At 42.8% G+C, this 22,485-nt stretch overlaps 1 protein-coding gene across 1 annotated transcript in view; it reads right to left on the bottom strand.

Moving 5' to 3' along the window:
- Positions 1-17,879, bottom strand: part of LOC134164641 (transmembrane protease serine 11E-like) — a 41,905-nt gene extending 24,026 nt beyond the window's left edge. The window contains exons 1-3 of the mRNA XM_062620643.1: positions 17,614-17,879; positions 9,996-10,117; positions 9,160-9,278 (exon numbers count right to left, since the gene is read on the bottom strand). Coding sequence (XP_062476627.1) covers positions 9,160-9,278; positions 9,996-10,117; positions 17,614-17,777 — 405 coding nt within the window. The 5' untranslated portion in view covers positions 17,778-17,879. The remainder of the gene's footprint in view (positions 1-9,159; positions 9,279-9,995; positions 10,118-17,613) is intronic.
- Between the last annotated feature and the right edge of the window lie 4,606 nt (positions 17,880-22,485).

Here is a 22,485-nt window from a genome sequence, read left to right as displayed (position 1 = left end):
TCAAAAGTGTTCAGTAGGTTTCATACAATCACAGACTGGTTTTTATTGGAAGGGACCTTAAAGCTCATCCAGTTCCAACCCCCCTGCCATGGGCAGGGGCACTTTCCACTAGACCAGGTTGCTCAAAGCCCTGTCCAACCTGGCCTTGGACACTGCCAGGGATGTGGCAGCCACAGCTTCTCTGGGCAGCCTGTGCCAGTGTCTCACAGTAAAGAATTTCTTCCTGATGTCTAATTTGGGAGCACAAATGCTCTTTTTGCCCAATGCTATTGCCCTTTTGCCTGCTTCAAGTTAGATGTTTAATCCTTCAACAGTAATCTTCATCTTTTTCCTCCTGCTTCATTAGCTCTTTAGGATGTAAAACCTATTAATAGTGATTTGTAAAGCCTATGATTAGAGATTTTTAAAGCTTTCTGACCAAAAATACTAATTGGAACATACTACCTGCTAATTCTGTACCTAGCACCCAACTTACTGGCCATTTTGCATCCAATTTACAGCTCCACCCAGAGCTGACCATAATGCAAACCCAGTAGCAGCTCTCTTGAGAACTGGGTATATCTTCTGCCCAGGTTTCAACTGAGGGAGAGAGGGCAAGAGGAGAAAGACAGACAGGGACACCAAACCCTGAAGCTGGCACTGTCCCAGACCAGGATGTGGACATCACACTCCCCTTAGAAACCAATTCAGTTCCAGCAGTGACAGCCCTACAGCCGCAGTGCTTGCCAAAGGCAAAGAAAATAGACCTGAAGGAGAGCAAGTGTAATGGTAGCCTCCAGCTAACCAGATGAGAAACTTCCCTATCAGAAACCACCCATACACAAAGTTGTGTACGTCTAGTTGGTGACCAGTCACTAGTGGTGTCCCGCAGGGTTTGGTATTGGGGCTAGTGTTGTTTAATATCTTTATTGATGATCTGGATGAGAGGATCAAGTGCATCCTCAGTAAATTTGTAGACAACAGCAACCTGGGCAGGAGTGTAGATTTGCTGAAGGGTAGGAGGGCTCTACAGATGAATCTGGACAGGCTGGATTGATGGTCTCAGGCCAATTGTATGAGGTTCAACAAGCCAAAGTGCTGGGTCCTGCACTTGGGCCACAACAACCCCATGCAATGCTACAGGCTTGGGGAAATATGGCTGGAAAGCTGCCTGGTGGTCAAGCATTGGAACAGGCTGCCCAGGGCAGTGGTGGCATCACTGCCCCTGGAAGTGTTCATAAAAGATGTAGACAAGGTCCTCAGTGACATGATTTAGTGACAGCCTTGGCAGTCCTGGGGTAAAGGTTGGACTTGATGATCTTAAAGGTCTTTTCCAAAGTACTCAGTTCTATGATTCTGTGAAAAATAGCATGTGTCACAGCAGGCAAGAGCAGCATGATCCCATGCATCTGCAAATGGTGTTGCAAACTCTTCACAATGTTTAAAGTAGTTAGACTGCTAAAGTTGGGAGGTTACTGCCTGTGCTAAAATAAGGAGCTAGGCTGAATGGTTCTTTGAGGTGTCAGCTGCAAAAGGGAAATAACTGACCTTGTACAGTTGTTCCTAAAAAGATGGGGTTATTTTGGATAAAAGAAATTAACAGGACTAATACATGGGATAATGTCAGGATTTAAAGTACCATGCTTATGCCTAGTGGAACCAATTTCAAAGGTATGTAATGGCCTGAGAGTTTCATTATAGCCATGTAATAGTGACAGCTGGAATTAAGGTCACCTAAGTATTCCCATTCCTACTCCCTGCTTTCAATTGTCCATAATTATCTTCCTAAAACTTTCACACTGCCACTGAAATTTTGCCCACTTAGGGAGAAGATTTCCCAAGTTTGGGAGAGAAAAATCAAGGTTGAAGAGAAAATCATCTGGGCCAATATCCAGAGAAGGGCCTTTGAGTATTCCCACCCACACTCCAAATGAGTATACTTTTCCCAGGAAAATGACTCTGCACCTTCTGTTTTCTTAAGCAATACTTACAGATAAAGAGATGAAATATAGGAACGAATAGCTCTTAGAAAAATAATAGCTTTATGAAAACTAAGGAAAATCAATGGTGATGTATGCAGGTTACAAGTACCCAAAAAGCATCAACCATACAAGCTCAGTACTGAATTTGGATTCTCCCTTTTGACAACACCATGTTCTAAACAACCACTCTCTTGATCAGCCAGATTTTGATCTCAGTGACACCAGTTCACATCTTGAATCACTTCATTGATTTAATTACCCATAAACAATGCAGTAATTCTGGACTGTGGGTCTGTAATTAAGATAAGGCTCTACCCTTAATCACACACAGTATCAATAACTGCCCTTTATTTAATTTTGAATTCCTTTTCCAGCTCAGGTTCTCATCCATTTTCCTTGTGCACATTTTACAGCTTTTCTTGCCACACACTGGACCTGAATTACAGTTGTTTTGGGGATGGGGGAGGAAGGGGTGTCTGGCTTTGTACATGCTTATTAGACCTTCTGCCCTGACGAACCAGGAAAAAATTAAACATCAGCTTGTATGCCTATTGCTTGAGAAAATTACACTGTGTAAGTTGAAGAATCAATGAAATTGAAGGATCATTGAATTTAAGTTAGACAAAAAGTTGGCTATTGGGCATGTTATTGATAGCCAGTCATTTTATCCTGTAAATTCGTACTATTTAGGTAGAGCACACTGATGGTTTGAGATCTTACAGGTGAGGAAAAACACTGAGCTACAGCTTCATGCACTACACTGTATCAACTCACACTAGTATTTAGAATTACTTGGTACTTTCCTCGGTATTATTTTAGTTCCCTGTGCTACTGTGACCTATGGGAACAGGAAAAACTGGAGACAAAAGTTAAAAGCAAGAAAGCATCTCAATTTTTAAATCAATGCAGTATATATGCCTATGTCAGTGGTCTTCTTCTGATTTCAATAGTAATCTCTGAAAAAGGCATCACAAGCAAGATGTAAGAGCTTTCAGTGAGTTATTTCCACTCTCAGTGTACAGCATTTCACCTATATTCTTAAGACCACACCTGTGTATATACATATACTGGCATTTGAGTGTGCTGTCACCCTCTAATTCCAGAGCTAAATAAACAAGTTACCACACAGGCATCTTGGCCACTGTTAACATTGCCGTATGTCACTATTTGGCTGAATTACCAGGGAAAGATGCTTTCTGCTTTGTTTCTGGCCCCAGTCGCCCATAGAGGGCAACCTTATTGTACCATGCTAATCCAACGACAATGTTTCCTATTCGAGAGAGCCACTCCCTTAAAGTTTCTGATGCAGAAGTTGTCAAATGCCATAAATTTATTTTCGGTTTTGTTGTTTTGGCTTTTTTTCTTTAAAATGCTTCTTAATACCTTTTTAAAATATTTTTTGTTTTTCATTTTACAACATTATTTTGCAGAGCAAGAAACAAGGGAGAGTACTTTTAATAAAGTCCGCAAAAAACTTCATTTAAGCCTTCACTTTTCTGGCTTTGGTACCATAGATGCACTCCTAAATAAAATGGCATTAAGTGAAGAACAGTAAAAAAGGTTTATTTAAAGTTCTGTTCTTTTTAATTCAGATCAGTACTAAGCAAGTACTTGAGGGAGCACATACAGAGCCTAGGAATGCTTGGGGTTTGAAACTGGGGATTTGTATCTGAAAACAGTGCCATACAGGAAATTAAGCTACATGATACATCTAAATATGTGTACTTTCCAACTTGCTGTGAAGAGTCATGTTAGACTCCCTGGAACTTCAGCACACTCGCTCTTCTTGGGGCATGTTCAGTTGTCACCTCTAACTTAGTCCTCACAGTCTGGTCTCACAGAGCAAATAGCCTTTAGGAGTGTTTCAAAAACCTGCTGCTTTGGGGATCTGCTCCTACTGAGTCGATCTCCTGGCCCAGGGACCATAAGGCACTGACTGAGCAAGCCCCGCACTTCTGAGCTTTACCTTAACTCCCACATGGGAGATCTGACAAACACACCTCTTGTACGGTTTCAGCCAGCTTTGCTGCTAGCTCTTGGCTCTGAAGTGACTTGTCTTTCATCTCCCAAATAAACACGAGAACACTTCTGCTCCCCAGGAAGACCTGAGTCATGTCTGACCCTAAAAAGGCCAAGTGTCATAAAACAGTGGTCTCATCTACTTACTCACTGCTGCCCATCTTTTCGAGCTGGGCTTTGTTTGACTTCACCTCAAACGGAAACCTGAGCCAGTACTTCAGGCTTTGTCCATTCAGATGTTCAATAACCACAGCTCTAGGATACACAACTCTAATGATACAAGGTACTTCCTGATATCAGGAGGGCAAGCTTATCATTGGGTATAAAGCAAAGCCTTTCAGTTACAAGCTAGAAACTGAACTAGTTACAAGTTGAAGGCTAACCCATCCACCAAACAAGCTTATCAGATGTTAAATCTCTGCTTTCCATGGAAGCAAGGGTGTCTTTATGGGAATTAAAGAGAGAACACAAAGCAACTCAAACATTGTGATGAGGGTGAATAAAATCTGAATGTGCCAAAGGAACTGAGTCCCATAAGCACTTGAAAAATCTTTCCTATCTCTGAGGATCTCTTCTCAGGTGCTGAAGTTGCTTGATGGAGTTGGCCTTTCACTCTCTACAATAGTCCTTGGCATCCTTCTCTCACCTTAGCAGCACAAAGAACAGGAGGTGTGTGTGGGGCAGGAGGTCTGTGGCACCTCCCACCCCTCTGCTTTTCCCCCATTGAGAGAAATGTACTAACAACCTCTAAAATCATCATCTCCCAAGGGAGAAAACTGCCTCTTTCATTACCAGCTCCAGTACAGAGACTCATCAATGAGTCCTTAAACTGACAAGGAACAGGCACAGTCATCAGAACTATTCTGCAGGATTTTCCTGTGGTATTGCAAGCGCTTCTGCAATACTCAGTAGAGACACTGTTTCTAAATTAAACCCACACTAATTCAATTCTATCAGACAGGACAAACTTCAAGAGCTGTATTCATCAAAAATTCCTCCCTCCCAGTATCTATACTTAAGGACACAGAAGATTCTTTTATCACTTGAAGTCATGAAGCGAGATGTCTCTTTCTAAAAGAGACGTCCTGACACACAAAACTGAGTCCTGAGGCAAGAATTAATTAATGAAATTCCATAACTTCAATGAGTATACTGGGATAGGCAGTAGTTTCCCAGGGAAGGTACCCAGATATCTTCTCTATACAATTCCCAACCACTTTGCCCAAACCCAGCCAGTGTTCTGTGGCTGGTTTCAGTGTTGTTCTGTGTTGGTTTCAGATAGCAGAAGGACGGGGGAGAGCCCAGGTGGTTTGCAGGTGATGAGACAAGAAGAGAAATCCATGCCAGACCACTCAGTGGCTCAGGGCACTCATGGAGAAAAAAAGAAACACCTCACTTCTCCCACAGCCACCCAGCTAGCAAAGGAGCAAGTCACACTACATTCATGGCTACATTCATCCATCCACCCAACCCACAGCCTGCCCTACCGTCATGCAGAATCAGGAGAGAGTAATGGATAATGAACAAGCCACAGGCTCGGAATTGGCTGCAGTGTACCATCAGTACAGTGTCTAACACCAGAGTTCACAAAGACACATGGACTGGGATGGGAAGAGCAGCCCAACAGCAGGACTGGAACAGCTCTGACCTGAGAAGGAGACAGGGAGACACTAGGTATCTGGGAAAGGAGAAGGGTGGCATAGGCTGTCCTGTAAGAGGGGAAAGCCCACAACGTCTAGGAGAAAGTATTAGAAGGTTACTGTGGTAAGAAGAGCAGACTGGTACATCTGCCAGTCACTGGTGGGCAAAGTAAAGGCTGGTGTTTATTTTTATTGAGCAACCAGCCATGTATTGAAGGGACCATATGCTGTGACTGCTTGGTATTCACTGCTCTCTCATAGCTAGACACTTGCCAGCCTTCCACTGAGTCAATTCTCATTTAAGATGGGCTTGATGAGGTACTCATTTCAAGCTCTCCTGAATGCATACCTCCTTCCTTTGGGGTCAAAGATGACTTTCCACACTGGACACAAAGCCCCTCCACCCTCCTCCCTGTGCATAAGACAGTTAGTGTTGCTGTCCAGAGTAGGAAACTGGGATCATCTCAGTCACCCAGGTCAATCTATAGAGCTGCCGTCTCCACTCTCTTCACACACCAGGGTGCCAGAGGGACTGAAGAAGCAAAGCTTAAAGCAGGGCCTTAGAAATCCCCCCCAGTATGCTGTTAGTAAGAGAGTAATTAGGGATTCCCAAAGCATTCTTGGGAAATCTGAAAGAATTAATACATTTTGTGGGTAAAGAAAAAACAAATCCAAATGTGCTGCAGAAGTTGGTGACAAACAGTGGGTAGTTGTGCAGATCAGCCAGGCATTAAGTGAACCCAGTATAAAATAGAGGCTCCTTGGGGAAGGAGCCATTGAGGTTATGACTGTGTCCTTTTTATGCATTGCAAGAGAGCACAATCTGGCATGTTATAGCTTGGCAAGGGAAGTAAAATTGGTCCAGCTAAGAAACCAAGGAGGCTCTGGTGAGCTGGAACATCTCCTTCCATAGTGGCAGTTAGTCAGGTCTCCTTTTTCAAGAGAGCTCAAAGAAAAGGCTCACAGCCACTTGCAGGAAGCAAGGCAAAGACCTTTCATCATCTGTTCCTCAGTCCCCCCAGCTCCACCCCACAAGACATTTTCCAGACTTTCCAGTCAGCCCTGAGATGTTGACTGGTGCACCAGCTTCATCAGCTCTCTGGCATGACCTGGGCTGCATTCCCTCCCACCTTCAATGAGATAAGAGTCAGGAATGTTCACACAATGGGTGTTACTACTCATGTCTGAAAACCAAAGCAAACACCAGGACATTTGCTGCCAGTTCCAAAGAAAGTATGGGAAGAGTTCCCTATGGGAGTTGAAACTTCTTCCCTGATGAAACCTCAACTGTGAAAAGAGCTCCTTTCAAGGTTGTTTTGGGGACAAATGAAGGGGGCCTCATCAGGGAGGGATCAGAGAATGGAACACTTGGCAGGGAGTTGCACTAACTCAGGTAATTTGAATGCTTCTGATTATCAGAGATGATTCACTTCTGTTCACTTTGCACCAACTATTGTGAAAGACATCGCATTTATCTGCATTGACTCATTGTTTCACAAGATGAGTTTGATGTATCCTTACTACTACGACATGGGACATGGGAAGGCCTGGACATCCAAAACCCTGACACCAGTCTGGAAGAGACAAAGAATTCTGGTAAATCCAGACAAATCAGGAAATGTGATAAAACCCTCTTAACTCTCTCCTCATCTATCGAAGATATGGTGTGAAACCCCTGAGGATAAAAATGTAGATGTTCCGAGACAGCTGACTGTCAAGAAGTCAAGAGAATATTTGTGTCTTTGGGAAGATTGCGTTGATTTTTGCCACCACAAGCTGAGTTCTGCTTGGAGAAAATCAGACTTAAAAAGAACATGCCATTATTCACTAATAGTATAGTGAATAATTGTACAGAGTCATCTTAAATAAGCTTATGGGCAATTCTCAACCTCATACGTCCTTGTTAGTTGGAATGCCTGGAGCTAAAAACACAAAAAGTCAAAGTTTATGGCAGGGACCATTTATATCAGCTAACCTAAAATTACAGCAAAGAACTCATTGAATCTGAGAGGGAGGTAGAAGTTAATGGCTGAATGCAAGACAGCTCTTAAGAAAAGTCATGGGAATGAAGGAAAGGCATTGGTAGGGTGATACTTCTCAGGTACAATTAACATGCCCTGAAATAATGATTCTCACTGCTCAGCCAGCACTGATAGTTACTGTCACTACTATCAGAGGTGCTCAACACCCATAGAGGAGACAGGGTTTCTACAACATTGGCTTCCATTCAAACATCTAAATTAATAGCCATGTTTAGGGGAAATCTGACTTTATTGGACACTGTCTGAAATAACTTCTCAGTTACAATAAGTGTTTCTTTGCCAAAGGAGGTACATTTTTAAAAAATGAAGAGGGAATGGAGTGGGAGAAAGGGATGCAGCTTTACTCAGTGAAGTGTAATTCCTCAGACTTCTACCCACCCCTTGCCTTCCTCCCACCTCAGCAATACACAGTGTCTTGTTCAGGGAGAACATTCCCTCTCCAAGGTCCTATATCACAAAGTTAAAAGCCTGCGATTATCAGGTAATAGTTGTAAAGTGGTAGCAGCTAAATAAATGCAGCTTATGTAAGACTCTATACATACAGATATGCACCAGAAGCAGATCTTGGGAAACCTGGTACAGTCCCCGCTAGGCAAAGAGGGTGGAAAGGAAACAAGCACAGAAAAGAGGACAACTTGACTAAGATCTCTGAGGCTTTTAGCAGTGGAGCCAGGAAAAGATGCTAGCACTGCCAAATCCTTATGTAGTACCCTAGTTCTCCAGAACAGTGTTCACCACAGCTCACGTTTTGCTGTGGACAAGTGGCCCTGATTAAATGACAGTGGGGAGCAAAGCATTGAGCGTCCTGTTAAACTGAGTATCTACGCAAGGTTGCTAAACAGGAGGCAGGAGATACAAATTGGACTCTGATGAATGAAACACAAAAAGATACAACCACAATCACATGCTTATTGCTATAAAGAGCTGAACTCTGTAATTAGCATCTGTGGGGAAGTGTCTCAAAGAGAAAACAAGAAAGGAAATTGCAATGTGTCTATTTATTTCCATAGCTGCTGTATGACTGAGAGCCACTCAGCAGCCTCTGCTATTTGTAGGAGGGTTTCCCAACAAAACATACCAAAGGTGCAGGAAAAGGGCTTGTGCATTGTTTTCTCAACACACAGCAACAGTCTGACAGGTTCCCCACCCCATAAAGGAAAGGGTGTAAAAGCATGCTTTCCTTTGAGACGGTGGGGCATACATCACAAATCAGGGCAGGGAAAGAGAAGACGCACACAAGTGATTACTGATAAAGGAAGAAGCTGAGATTATTATCAATATCTAGTTCACCACTGCAGGGAAAAAGAGAAGTGACATGCTAGAACAAGTTGACTGGCAAGTGCCTGGTCTGTCAGGTAAGGTCATGATCCATGGTCTGCTGACCATGGGGGCTCAGGGTACACCAGACACCCATGGTCTAAGAGTGTGCTGTTCACAATAATGACTACTGCATTATCACACAGTCCTTAACAGAAAGGCACAACAGTCCAAACTTACCAGTCTCTCAACCCTCTCACTCAGGTCTCTAAACCTTCCTGAGGACTGTCTGGACAATTCATTGTTGTACCGGATGTTGGTGATTTTTATGTTGGCACTGTAATAGAACAGCTTCTGATCTGTAAGTGAAAGAAGAGGAACAGGCAATACTCAAAGAACCAAGATGCTTAAACTTCTGAGAAACACCTGGGGCTCACTGATATTCACACATCTAGGGGGTGGATGAGCCTTCACTTCTGTCCAACCCATTCAAATACAGCTCCCAAAAGGTATGAGAGCTCAGCTGAGTTATGTGATCTAAGCCAAGCAAGGACAAAAAGCCCAGTTTCCCCAACAGTTACTATCTGTGGCCAACCATCAGCACTTTGGGCTCACACAGGGGTCACACTTTAGGCTCACAAGTGGCATCTTGCTGGTCAGTTTACCTTTGTTTCTGGTTTGCATGCCCACTCAATACCAAGCCCTGGCAGGCAGCTGCTGGTGATCAGGGCAAGGGAACAGAGAAACACCACTGGTAGAAACAGGCTGAAGGCTGTTACTCACATAAAGGAGACCAGAAGACTTGTGTGTTGACCTCATCACAGAAAGAGATCATGAGAAAGAAGTGGAAGCAAGTGAAAGCCAACAGAAACCACAGCCTTAAACCACCCTGCACAGCATGAAATGTTCCCAAGACATCTGCAAAGATGCTAAATGAGGAAGGAAAGAGAGCTCTAGAGAAGCCGGTGGGTTTCCCCAAAATGGTGGGACAGGCTGATGGAAAGCAAGATCCCAGCACTGTGTCGCACAAGAAACAAGGAAATTCACCACACATAGGAATGTTATATCAAACTTACCATATGCCAAAAAATAAGCTAGAAGACCAATGGTGATAGCTGCTGCCACTGCTGCTCCAATAACAATTAGAGCAATTTTCCAGGGCTCAAAATGTCTTATTTTGATGGCTGGCTGGTGAATTCTGAGAGAAAATAAAAACAAAGGGTGAAGATTAATAAAAGATCCTTTCCTATTTAAACACCCCACGCCCCAAAATGAAGCTCCCTCAACATCAGCTGAGTCTTCCCAGCAGCATTAATTGACTTCTCACCCAACAGCCTTGAATTGAAGCCATGACTCAAGACTATTTTGAAATAGATGTTGGGATATACAAGAAGTCACAGAACAGACAGGGTTTGAGGTGTTGGGGGAGAGGGGTTGTGGGGGGTTTTGATTTAGTTTTGTGGTTTGGGTGATTTTGTTAGGTTTGTTTGTTTTATCTGTTGTTTGCTTGTGTTTTTTATTGTTAGGGCAAAACTAAATAGGAGTCCCACTGAGCACTTTCCTATGTGACCCCCGACTGGAGAGCTGCAAGAGTAAAACTTTTTTCAGTTAGGTGAACTTTCATACAGCAGTGTAGGCAGATTTCAGTTGGTTAAACAAATCAGTTATCACAGACACACTGGCACTTCTGCTCCTAAAACTGTTTTGTAGAGTAAAAAGCATCCCATGCTTTGTATAGTATAGATCTATGGAAGCTGCTCAGTCCATTTTGGCCTGCAAAGCAGGGCTGGACAAAAGAAGAGAGGTATTTAGAGGACCAGCCTGTGCTTCCTGTTTCACTCAGACTAAATCTAAAAGCAAAAGATAAGCACTGCTTTAGCTGTATTTGCTGCGGGGATGGAATGACAGGGATGGGCAAGGACACGTGAATGGACCAAAGTAGACAGGTAGGAAGCCTCACCAAATACTTCTCTTTGACATACTCTTAATTACACAGGTGTTAATCCAAATTAACACAAAGGAAGTCAATAGTCAGTAGGTCAATATTACAGTTGGACAAAAAATTGCCTGAAAAAGATCACTTACTGCAAATTCTGGCTTTGACTATAAACTCAAAGACATATGAAGATACTTAAAGCTGTACTTTCTACTAGGTTATCAGCCATTACAAAACACAGGATAGAAAGCCACAATTTCTGACAAGAGTCCTTCATTCTATGGGTCGGGTACCTCACTCACACAAACATGCACCCCTTCAGGTCAAGGTACAGCCATCCCCAGGAAAGCAGGCTGTACAGATCCTCTCCTGAGGGTATGAGGCATCCCACATTCCCAACAGAATACATACTTCTCATTTCTGAAACAGACATCTCATAAGCCATAAGTTTAAATACATTAAAATAAGCTGGAAATTGCAATAATTGCAAGTGACCACTGCAGCTGTGTGCAGGAACGAGACACCAAACACACTGTGCATAAATTCCAAAGCAGGTATTGATATTTCATTCTAATTTGAATGTAAAGCCTTACAATTAAAGCCTTATTACTTCAGCCTGGAAAACAACTGACTCACGTGAGGCTAAACATCGTGACATTTGTTTGAGTGAAAATAGGAATACTCATTTGTCACTCCTATCTGTTCAGACTTGTCCTGGATCTCTCGTATCAGTGCAAGAGCAGTTTCAGGCTAGAAGTAATATGGCCAGGACACAGTTAAATATCGAGTACTAGGTAGTTTGGAACCTTTTCAGTGTTCTTTTGTACACGGTGTAACACTTTCTGTAACTCTCGTTCTTCCCTTTCAAGTGCCATGGTATCATTCAGCAAACAGAAAGCCCAGCCTGCAACTGCTACTCACACATGTAATTTCAACTCACACACATGACTTTCACTTCATTCATGGAACCTGTTTGAGAGCATCATGTCAGAGAGGTGCAGAGGGGACTCAGCATCAGCTTCTAAACTGAATTTCCTCAGACAAGAACCTGTTTTGACAAATACATCTTAGATAGTCACATAATAGAGGGGAGGGCTGATTTGGGACTTGAGATGTCGATTTTTTCCTTCCTTTTTTTCCTGAATAAACTTTCCCAAATATTTTTAAACAAAAATGTTTAAAATGTTGTTGAACAACAATATGAAACAACTGTTAAGGTTTACTCTTCACTCCTAATTTGTTTTAAAAAACAAAAATTGGTTTTAAAAACAAAAGATATTTTTGATAAAATGTTCTTGGTTAGGCTCTACCATCTTGATACTTCACCGTTTGAATAAAGGATTTGAAGGAGGATTTGAAATCCAGGTTTTTAAAGATATCTGTGAGAGGAAAACTAAGATTTCTGTCCTGATACTTTTCTATCCCCATTAACCTTGAGCATTATTGCTGCTTTGCTCTGTCTCCTGAGGTTCATTTCTCAACAATCAATTATTTAATTTGACATGAAGTGGTAAATGCTCCATCCCTGATAGTGTTCAGGGCCAGGCTGGACAGAGCCTTGGGCGACATGGTCTAGTGGAAGGTGGCCCTGCCCATGGCAGGGGGGTTGGAACTAGATGAACTAGATTTTCCAGCCCAAACCATTCTATGATTCTATGTCCCATTGTGCAAAGTTGGACAATGTTTACAGGGATTCAAGACACACAAGAGAAGTAACTATTCCAGAACTGAAACAGCTTCCATCCACGTGATGACCCATCACAGCCTGACTACACTGCAGAGAGCTGCTAAAAGTTGAACAGTGGAAATTTGTTTTCTCAGATCAAGAGTCAAGCAGTCCCTGTTAACTCCTTGCAAACTAAGAGAACAACAGAGAGGGAACAGGGAGCATAACACAGAAAAGCACAGCAGGATTAGAAACACTTCAGCTGAGGTACTCACTGAAATCCAGTAGAGGAGAAATGGAGTTTTTAAGCCTGACCCAAATACCAGCTGAAAGCCTCCCACTGACCTCATCAGGCTTTCTGATAGGGTCCCTTCTGGCTGCAGCTTAAGTGGGGTCCTCTCTACCCCAGAGACTCCACAGAAATCTTAATTAGACCACAGTCAGGAACTGGGTTTCACCTCTCTGCAGAAGACAGAGAGAGTCCCTGATTAAGATTTGTCCAATTAGGAAAAGGAGTGAAATATTTGCTGACAAAGATAAATGACAAAAACTGTTATAAAATCATTCCTCTGCCATAACCATTTTACTTGGTTGTCCTCCCTTTGTCTCCTAATTATTCCTAACACTGTCCTGGCTTTTTCACCTGGTATCCAGCTGGCATTTTCCTAGAAATACCCACTGAGATATGTCCTGTGGTGGTAGGTGACTTGGAGCCCTGCGTTCTGCATTTGAAGTCCCCCCCACACTCCTAGAACACAAAGAAGCCCCGGAGAAACCCTGTCCTCAGCAAGGAGCTCACACCAACAAACACAGAGCCTGAATGATCCCTCTACTTATGCACTTTACAAGGCAGACATAAGAAGGACATAGTTGATTATGTCTGTTGACTTTCAGTAATAGGGGAGTATGGGGGGGGGGGGGGGGGGGTCAGTCTCAAAGGAAGACTAAAACTCTTACATAATATCCTAACTTGTTTCATTTTAAAGGGTGCCATTTATCGTAAACACCACACTGAAATATGCATGCACTTGCCTCACTGCAGCCTGAAACCGTTGCTTTACGAAAGAAATGAGGGGCTTTTCCCTACTGGAATTTAAATAGCATAATTGAAACTGCCTGTTCCAGAGGAAAAGCCTCAGAGGTCTTCCTCACCAGGGCAGAAAACACACTCTGACACCTACGGGAACCCCTCCAGTGAGCTTCGAATCAGAGACAGTGTCTAGCTAAGTCAGCATGCACCATATCTGCTTTGGCATGCGTGCACTGACAGTGTCTGCTCAGGAAAGGTGCTGACAGGACAGCCTAACAGCCAAACCCAAAACAGTCACCTAAAGATGATCTCTTGTGGGCTATTAAATGTCCTTTGGGCTTAGTCCTATAAGACAGGCATGCCTAGACAAATTTTCTACCACATGTGGTACTTCTCTCTTATTAAGGTGTTTCAAGAAAAATGAACGATAAAACCCCACCATCAGCTTTATTGATAATCATAGAATAGTTAGGGTTGGAAAGGACCTTAAGATCATCAAGTTCCAACCCTCCTGCCATGGGCAGGGACACCTCACACTAAACCATGTCACAATATATAAACAAGAACGTAGCAGGGCAGTGATGGTGCTTTCACCTCTTTAACAAAATAAGCCTCTTTACTGGTACGTGCAATAACACTGTGAAACAACTATACATACATCCGTCCTGAGGAGTTCTGCAAATCTGATACAACAGACCAGCCCTTCTGCCTGAGTGATACTTTGTGTGCATCTATGACAGCTTATATCCACTGAGAATCCCATTTTTCTGTGGCCTGGGAGCTTATGTTTCTGGCTGAATAATAAGTTTTTCCATATTTTGTACTTCATCTATAATAAACAATTCCTAGGCTGGGTAAATAAGCAGTGAGATACAGTAATCTAGCAATGTATTTTCAGTGAACAGAGATGGACCCATTTCTTCACGGGGGAAACGCTGCTGAAATTAGAGGAAGCTCTTTAAACAAGAGGTTCAGCTGGGACTCTGAAATCCCAGGTTGTTCTCCATTGGCAGAGAAACTGGACAATTCCCCTGTTCCATCCTGTATGAAATCTGTCCCCCTGTTATTACCAAAATCTACCCACAGACCACATGAGGTATTCAGATTGTCTTGTATCTTTCACATGAAAATGTCAAATTAAGCCATACCAGGCTTTATGTTAGCTTGACTTGATTCAGAACGGAGATCGCTGTGTAACCAGAAATACAGATATCCAACAAGTATGTGATGGAAGAAGAATGAGTTGACGTTAGAAGCTTATGCTGACTCAAAATGCCCAATCCTAAAACTGTGAAAAACATAAGTAAGGTACTTCTGCAACACACTCTAACAGGAACAGCAGAGGCCAAAGGAGCTGTGGGATTTATACTGGAGCTGGCTCAGTTGATGACAACAACTAGATTTTAAGACTCAGAAGGAGGTCCTTTCTCATTCTGTTTTTCCAGTTTAAAATGGTCAGAAACTGAGTGAACATGGCAAGGAAACACAAACTGTACCAACTCCATAAGAGTTAACCCAGGTGTGGTGTGTACCAGAATCAGATGTATTTCACTAGGCTTTACCAGAATCAGGATCTACTCTGGGGCAAACTGCATAGAATAGGTTTCTGTTTGGTACCATGCAGGAACTGTACCTGCCTCTTGCAATGATCAAGGTTAACTCCCAGTAATGATGATGGGACATGAGTTTCCCTGCACCAGGGCTGGTATCCATTTCCTGCTACACTTCAGCAGTCTGTAACTTACACCCACTTTGCCCACACTCATTTTGCCCACCAATTTGCATGACAAATTGGTGCAGGTGCCATTGCATTTCAACCTACACATTCACTTTTAGGTTACCATATACAGCACCAGCCACTCTGTAGCTCTCCCTGCCAGCGGCGCAAGATCATCACAAGGAAGTTATGGCATGACACTGCATTTGCTTCCCAGACTGCAGGACACAGCACAACAGAAGAGGGACAAGACCAGCAAGCCTGTTTGCTCCACCCAGCTCTCCTTAGCAGCTTTGCTTCCTGAAGGATTTTATGGACCACTCATTCCACCATCTTGAAATGTTGTTAAGAGGCATAACTGAAGCACTGCTGTTATAAGAGACTAAGGCACAGCATGTGATGAGCTCCAAGCTCTGATCTACATTCCTGCCCAAAGAACTCTGGACATTGAACAGGCTACACAGGGTCTTTGATTAAGGCAGGGCAGTCTTCATCCCTTCCCAAACATGTAAATATTTAATTATCCAGCACAGATTTCCCCAACATACTTTAGATTATTTTACAATATCTATTTATTTTGTTTAGATTATTTTATAATAATCTAAACAACTATTTAAACAACGAAATCCTTTCCTAATTAGGAGGAGGCCAAACTGGACTCAGGTGTTGTTTCACTACCTTCTAGCACACTTATTAAAATCACTTACAACACTGTTGATATCAATAAGACACAGCATCTAGATTTATATCTAACTAGAAAAAGAAATGGCTTTTCAATTCTGCAAGGTAGAGAACTCTCACTCAGTTTTGCCTTTTTATGTAACATGCACAAACTGGTATCCACAACTGATGGTGATTTCTTTCTCACCTAACTTAGCAGAATAACTTTTGAGGTATGGATATTATACATAGCAGAAGGTGTTGAGCAGGGTACCACAAAAGAGTACAGAACCAAAAGCTGAACTCAGTCTTCTTCTGACAAAGCCAATACTATTGACTAAAATAACACTGTCCTCACAAAATGAGAAAAACACTTAGTGGGCATGAAGTAGAAGTTTTGTGAATCCAGACACAATGTTTGCATTTCAGCATGTCCACAAATTATTAAAACAAATGAGTAAATAAAACCCAAACCACAACATTTTTAAAAATACCGAGGACAGATTAAAAAACAAGCGCTATCTTGCAAGCATCCACAGCCGTTTGCCCAAAGCAATGCCAGAGACAAGACTGGTGTTGAAGTCTTCAGCCATCACAGAGAACCTCAGCCATGCAGCCAAATCATTAGAGTGTTAATCAAATTCTTTTGTATTTTTGTTTCTGAGGTCATACTTTCAAGCTTCATCAATCCCTGAGGCAACAATGAAAAACAAGCTCAAGGAGATTGAGCATCTCCTGTTGCCACTTGAATCCAGAAGCCAGAGCATTTATACAGAAATAGCAAATTCCAGGAGGCTTGCTATGCATTTATGACCAGATCCCTGCTCTGCCCCAGTAGAGCACAGAACAGCATCACAGCCAGGAGACTTACCTTTGTAAAAACACTCTGAACTTTCCAGCACTGTCTGAAATATTGTTACAGTAAAACAGAACTAAAGATGTCCAACACCTCTGACTGCACAACATCAGTGAGACAATACACCTCGTCATTACACCCTAGAATCACAGGTTTTTCCTTAAAAGTAACAGGTTTAAAAATGGAATGGTGAATAATTGTAGTGCTCTCCTTATGCAGTTGTGCTGCTGTCACTGACTTAACTGGGACTTTTTGCAGGGTTTGGGGGAAATAATATTACAACTAGACCTGGCCAAAAGCCATGGTTTCCAAAAATCATGTTACTAACATTTCATTTTGACACAAAAGAGCCTCCTGGATTCTGCACTGCTGCAATAAAAGCCTGCTGGGGGCAGGATAAGACAAACACAGGGAGGAAAAATAAGTGTCAACCTGAGCCATCACATTGTCTTTCTAAACAGAAAGCAAATCTTTGTGCTTCTGGCCATGCTAGGGAAGGATTTCTCACTCCAGCCATGTCATTTTCTTCATCCAGACCATTACCTGCAAAGCCTCCCTTTCAACCTATAACTTGCAGCTTAGATTTCCCTCTATCACCCCTTTTCAGGCTGCGTATTTCAGACATACCCATGATGTACCCTAAATCTAAAAGGATGAAAAGGGGCAGAAATAGAGCAGTGAGGTCCAAGATCAGGCAAGAGAACAAACAGATCTCTCTTCTGGATTTACGTATGTGTTCTTGAAGTCCTAAAGCTGCCCTATAGTCAGCATCCTTTATCACCATTATACCTCCCAACCAGACTTGTGAAGTTAAAAACACACCACCTACTTTTGAAGATCCCATGGTAGGTCCCGGTAGGTCTGGTAGCCTTTCTGACCGCCAACCAAGGCTTGACTAAAGTCTGGACTGCGTAGTGAATGCTGCTGGAAGACGCAGGAGTCGCACTGACTGGTGTGATGGGAAGGGAAAGGTGTTGAATGAAGATCCTTCATTGAGGCACGGCTGAGCAACACCCAGCACCCTGTGGGTTATTGCAAAATGAGGGAGCGAACTTCAGAATAAAAACAAACAGAGGCAAGCATGGAGTTGATAAGGACACTCAGATCAGCTCCGCATCAAAGAGTTCCTCAGGCAGAGATGGACAGAGCAGATAAACCAGCCCAGGCAAGATGACTTGTTCTTCACCACAGCAGAACAGGAAGTGCGTGAGATTTCCCTTTTCCAGCACTCCCTTTCTGTCCAGCTTGTATCTCTACAGCAGGCCTTCTCCTGAGCAGCACCTTCTACCATACGCTCACTGCAGAACCCACACGGGAGACACACCACACTGTCCGCAGTCACTTGCCGCTTGAGACAGCCAACACAAAGGCTGAACACAACAGACACAAATGGCTTGGTCAGCCAAGCCTCATCTCCCTTGGTGCTCACTCCTCCACAGCTGTCCTGGACTCCCTTGGCATCAGGGACATGACAACTATAAGTATCCAGCCTCCTAATTACATGTTAGTCATTTAATGGTTGGCATAACCCCGCCTGTGGAAAATGCTTACTCTGTGAAAAAGGCCACCAATCTCCTTGGAATTCCCTTCTCCCAGCACAAACATGATTCTTCAGAGGTAGCTGGAAAGGGTTAATATGAATATTCCCTTCTCCCGGCTCAAACATGATTCTTCAGAGCCAGCTGGAAAAGGGAAAAGTGGATATTCTCTAGCAAGAAATTCTACACTTGCAGAATTTATTCCAAAACAAAGAGGAAAATTACCAGAAACGAGACTTCTGGTTTCTCATCTTCTACATGCTTAGATTTGTGCTAAAATGTTTGAAACATTTGGCTTTCCAATAAAGTCTCAAGATTTCACAGTAATTTTTATGGGAGCATTTACTACCTTCCAACTCCCCAAGAAAAAAACAGCAAGAGGAAGATTTCACCTAATCATAACAAGTTCTTTTCCAGCTTACCCAAAGATGCCCATTCACAAGCATTTCAATGAAGTTATGGAAGCACATCTCTGGACGGTTCATTTTAGGACTGCAGGAAAAGCTGAGAACTGCTGCATAGTATCTCCTGTTTCACTAATACGATCAATCAAATCAATTGTGTTTTTTTTGGCTTCTCCCAGCTCTCTGTAGAAAGGGCATCATTGCAGTTACCTACCTTATGTGGGGCCTTACTGACTGAACACACAGTTACCTGCCAAGTACTAGCATCCTCCCTGAGTATTCCCTTCCCACTCTCCAGCCCTGTTATTTTCTTTCTCAAGATTAGCAAAACTCAGAAAAGTTTGTGCACGAAAGAAATCCCTGCTCCACCCAGAAACACCACCCACCTATAGCAACTCTAGCACTCAGCGGGGTGCTGAAGATGATTACAAACCAGTTCCGTCCAGAAGTCGAGAAAATACCTTAGAATTCCTTGGTTCGTTGTTAGTTTTGTTTGTTTTTTTTTTTAATGCTGTGATCAGAAACCCTGTCATCCTTACAAAACACAGTCCGAGAATACAGACAAAAGCTTAATTAAGTTTGGGAGGTAAGACAAGAAAGCACATAGCGATTCCTGCACAGAATGGTCAGGCTGAGGCTGTTCATAGCGGTCTGCTCTGCACTGTTACTGGTTTAATTAGTATTTAGAGACTACTAATCAGGTGCCCTGAGTACCCCGGCCAGGCACACTGGGAAAAGATGGTTTTTGAAGAGTTTACCCTGCAGGGTGCACAGAGTTTTCCCTGATGTGCCCAGAAGCTGAGAGACCAGCTCTACCCATTGGGTCAGGTAAAAAATATAATCCAGCAGAAGCAGGTTTTAGCAAACAGCTAGAGTCTTAGACAGAAGTTACTTGAGATCTTGAGCTCTGCAACAAGATTTTGTCGAGATAAAGTGCATTCATTAGAAGAATATCGGGTTGCAAAGACTCTCAGGAGGTAGTAGAGGAAGGGTCTTAGACAACAGATGCAAGAACTTCTGGTAACTTTCAGAGCAGACTAGGATAGACTTTTCTGCTGTTACTCCAGAGTATGAATAATAGAGATATTCCAAAGACATGATTTTGGTCATGGTACAGGTTTCCTTACAATCGAGAATTTTTTGCTATCTGCCTAATAGAAATTCAAGTAGGTTGCTTTTGTTTTCAAATTAATTAACCATGAAAATGAACTGCCCTGGAAAACAGTGGAAAATCAGGAAATAACTTGCCTTTGCAGGATTATGCAAAATCAATTTACACATGTCCGCCAGCAACAATGGTACAGATAGGCCAAGAAGAGACAATCATTAAGGAACAATTTTCCTCACAGTAAATTAGCAAGTTGCAAAGTGCTGGGTATTACAGGGTTATTCAGTAAGCTAAAGGCAGTTACTGACCTTTTTAGTTAATACTAGAGAAGCAGTGCAGAAACTAGCAATCAGAGTGTGGGGTGGAAATGTGGAGAATGTGGGTATGCAGGACTTCGTGAATGAAAGTGTAAAAAGATGTAATGACCATTCTCTCCATTTAACCCTGCAAAGTCAGCCCAGCCAGTCAGACAGACTGCTTGCCTAAGAATACTAATAACAGACTACCTTGGTTTATGTTTGCATACTTATATAGGCTCCCTGGCTGCAGATACAAAGAATGCCTTGAGAGAAGACCATTGGCAAGCCCCATAGCAATAACATCTTTGGAATTTTGAAGCAAAGATGTTTAACATAATTGTCTACCAGTTACTCAATCCAGGCCATGAATTTTACACCAAAACCAGCTGTCAGTCATTACCTTTGAACTGAGAAGTGAATGTTCTTGCTGATAATACTTAACAGAACTGACAGAAGTACTGTTAAGTAGTATTGCCTTAAACAACCTGAACTAATTAGACCTGCTTTGAGCAGGGTGTTTGATGAGATGACCTCTGTACATCCCTCCCAATCTAAATTACTCTCTGATTCTGAGAGCATCTGATAAGACCAAACTGGTACAATGCCATGAAATCCTTTCCTAGGACAAATCCACTCATTTTGCACCACCATGTCTTGGCAGCTGAGTTATAGCTTCAGGCCTCCTCTTCCAAAAAACACAAAGGCACATTGCATTTGGCTTTCAAAATTCAGAGGAAGCTCTAAATGAGCTGCATTTCTTTATACTTTTTAACTTTAGCTGTAGACGCGCTGCACAAGTTTTCTGTTTTGACAAAAAACAGATCACAAGTTTATTATACCATGCTTGCCTTTGCCACATGAAATTCCCAGCCATAGATTCATAGAATAGTTAGGGTTGGAAAGGACCTCAAGACCATCTAGCTCCAATCCCGCACCATGGGTCAAGACACCTCACATTAAACCATGTTCCATGGCTTTCCATAACTGACAAATAGAAAACAAAACCAGAAAATCCACTAAAATGACAGAATGATTCTCTAGAGCCAACATCAGGCTGGGAGAGAAGCCAGGTGCTTTATCTTGAGCCTTGAAAAGTCACTCGGGGCCAGATCTTATTACATGCATATGCAGCTTTGAGATACTGAACGTGTGGAGGCTTTCAGATGCTACAGCAATGGCCTCAAGCTTCGAAGTATGCTAGATCCTGCCCTGGTTGGTTTTAAATAGTCCCTCTTTCCAGGCCCTTATAACAGAAACTGCTACACCCGTCTGAGCTGCAGCCAAATGGGCCTGCCCAGAATACTGACAACGCCCTTTGACAACAGAAGTCCCCTACTGCCAGAGGCATTAACAAAGAATTCATATCGCATCGCACTATTTGAGGCAAAAAGGTAGCGCACAGGTACCTGTCCAGCCCACATTTTCTTACCCATGTTGCCTAGCAATCTGGCTAACAAGCTGCGCTACATCCCCTGCACAGATCCTCTGGTCCCAGTCAAGATACACAGCATCTCCAAAGAGACAGGAGACCTTTATACGAATTAGACTAGGTCTACAAAGAAACATGGCACATTAAGATATAAATAAATCCCTTACAGGCACAGCTCAAATTAAACAAAAGAACATCAGCATTGTTTCACACATCGGAAGTGCTAGAGAGACCTACTGGGAGCACTAACACAGAAATCTGTGGAAGCCATCACACTCTAAGCAAGACTTTTCCTACATCTCTTTATCCCCAGAAAAGGCTTAGCTTGGATTTTATTTCATGTTATCTGTTAGCAGCTAACTTGCCTGGTAGAAGCCAGAATCTGTCTCTTTGAGATGCTTTCTGCCACAGCTTTCCAGCAGCATGCATGATCCTAAATGTGATTCTTGTGAGCAATCGCCTGATTTATCATACACTGTGTCAGCCTTTGAGACTTCATAGGCTAAATTAGACATAATGATAATCAAGCCCAAGCCCTCCATCCTGCAGCCATTTCAACTCCGGCTGTCTTTTCAACTACAGTTCAGGAACTGAGTCACTCTGACAGAAAAATGCAGCATGCATCACGCAGCATGCTCAGTACGGATTAAGGGTCCTACTTGCTTTGCTGCCTCCCTGCAAGACCTTCTAGCTGAGCTTCCTCTTGGGTAACTTGCTTTCTACCTACATGACACAGAATGGATTGTTCTCTCCTGTGCCCTGCTATTTTCATTGATTACTCAATCAATAGTAACAGTGCCAGACACATTGGGCACAACAGTGCCAAGTACTGCATCTAAGGGTCAAGCATGAAGACAGCCTGGTGTCTGGCTTTGGGCTGTCTACCACAGCATTCATCTGTCACAGAATCAGCTGAGAGACAC

This window comes from Pezoporus occidentalis, unplaced genomic scaffold (assembly GCF_034315485.1).
Source record: "Pezoporus occidentalis ecotype Australia unplaced genomic scaffold, CSIRO_AGI_Poc_V1 ctg222, whole genome shotgun sequence".
Taxonomy (NCBI): Eukaryota; Metazoa; Chordata; class Aves; order Psittaciformes; family Psittacidae; genus Pezoporus; species Pezoporus occidentalis.
The sequence above is the reverse complement of the archived record's forward strand: the minus strand, read 5'-3'. Positions and strand labels throughout refer to the sequence as shown.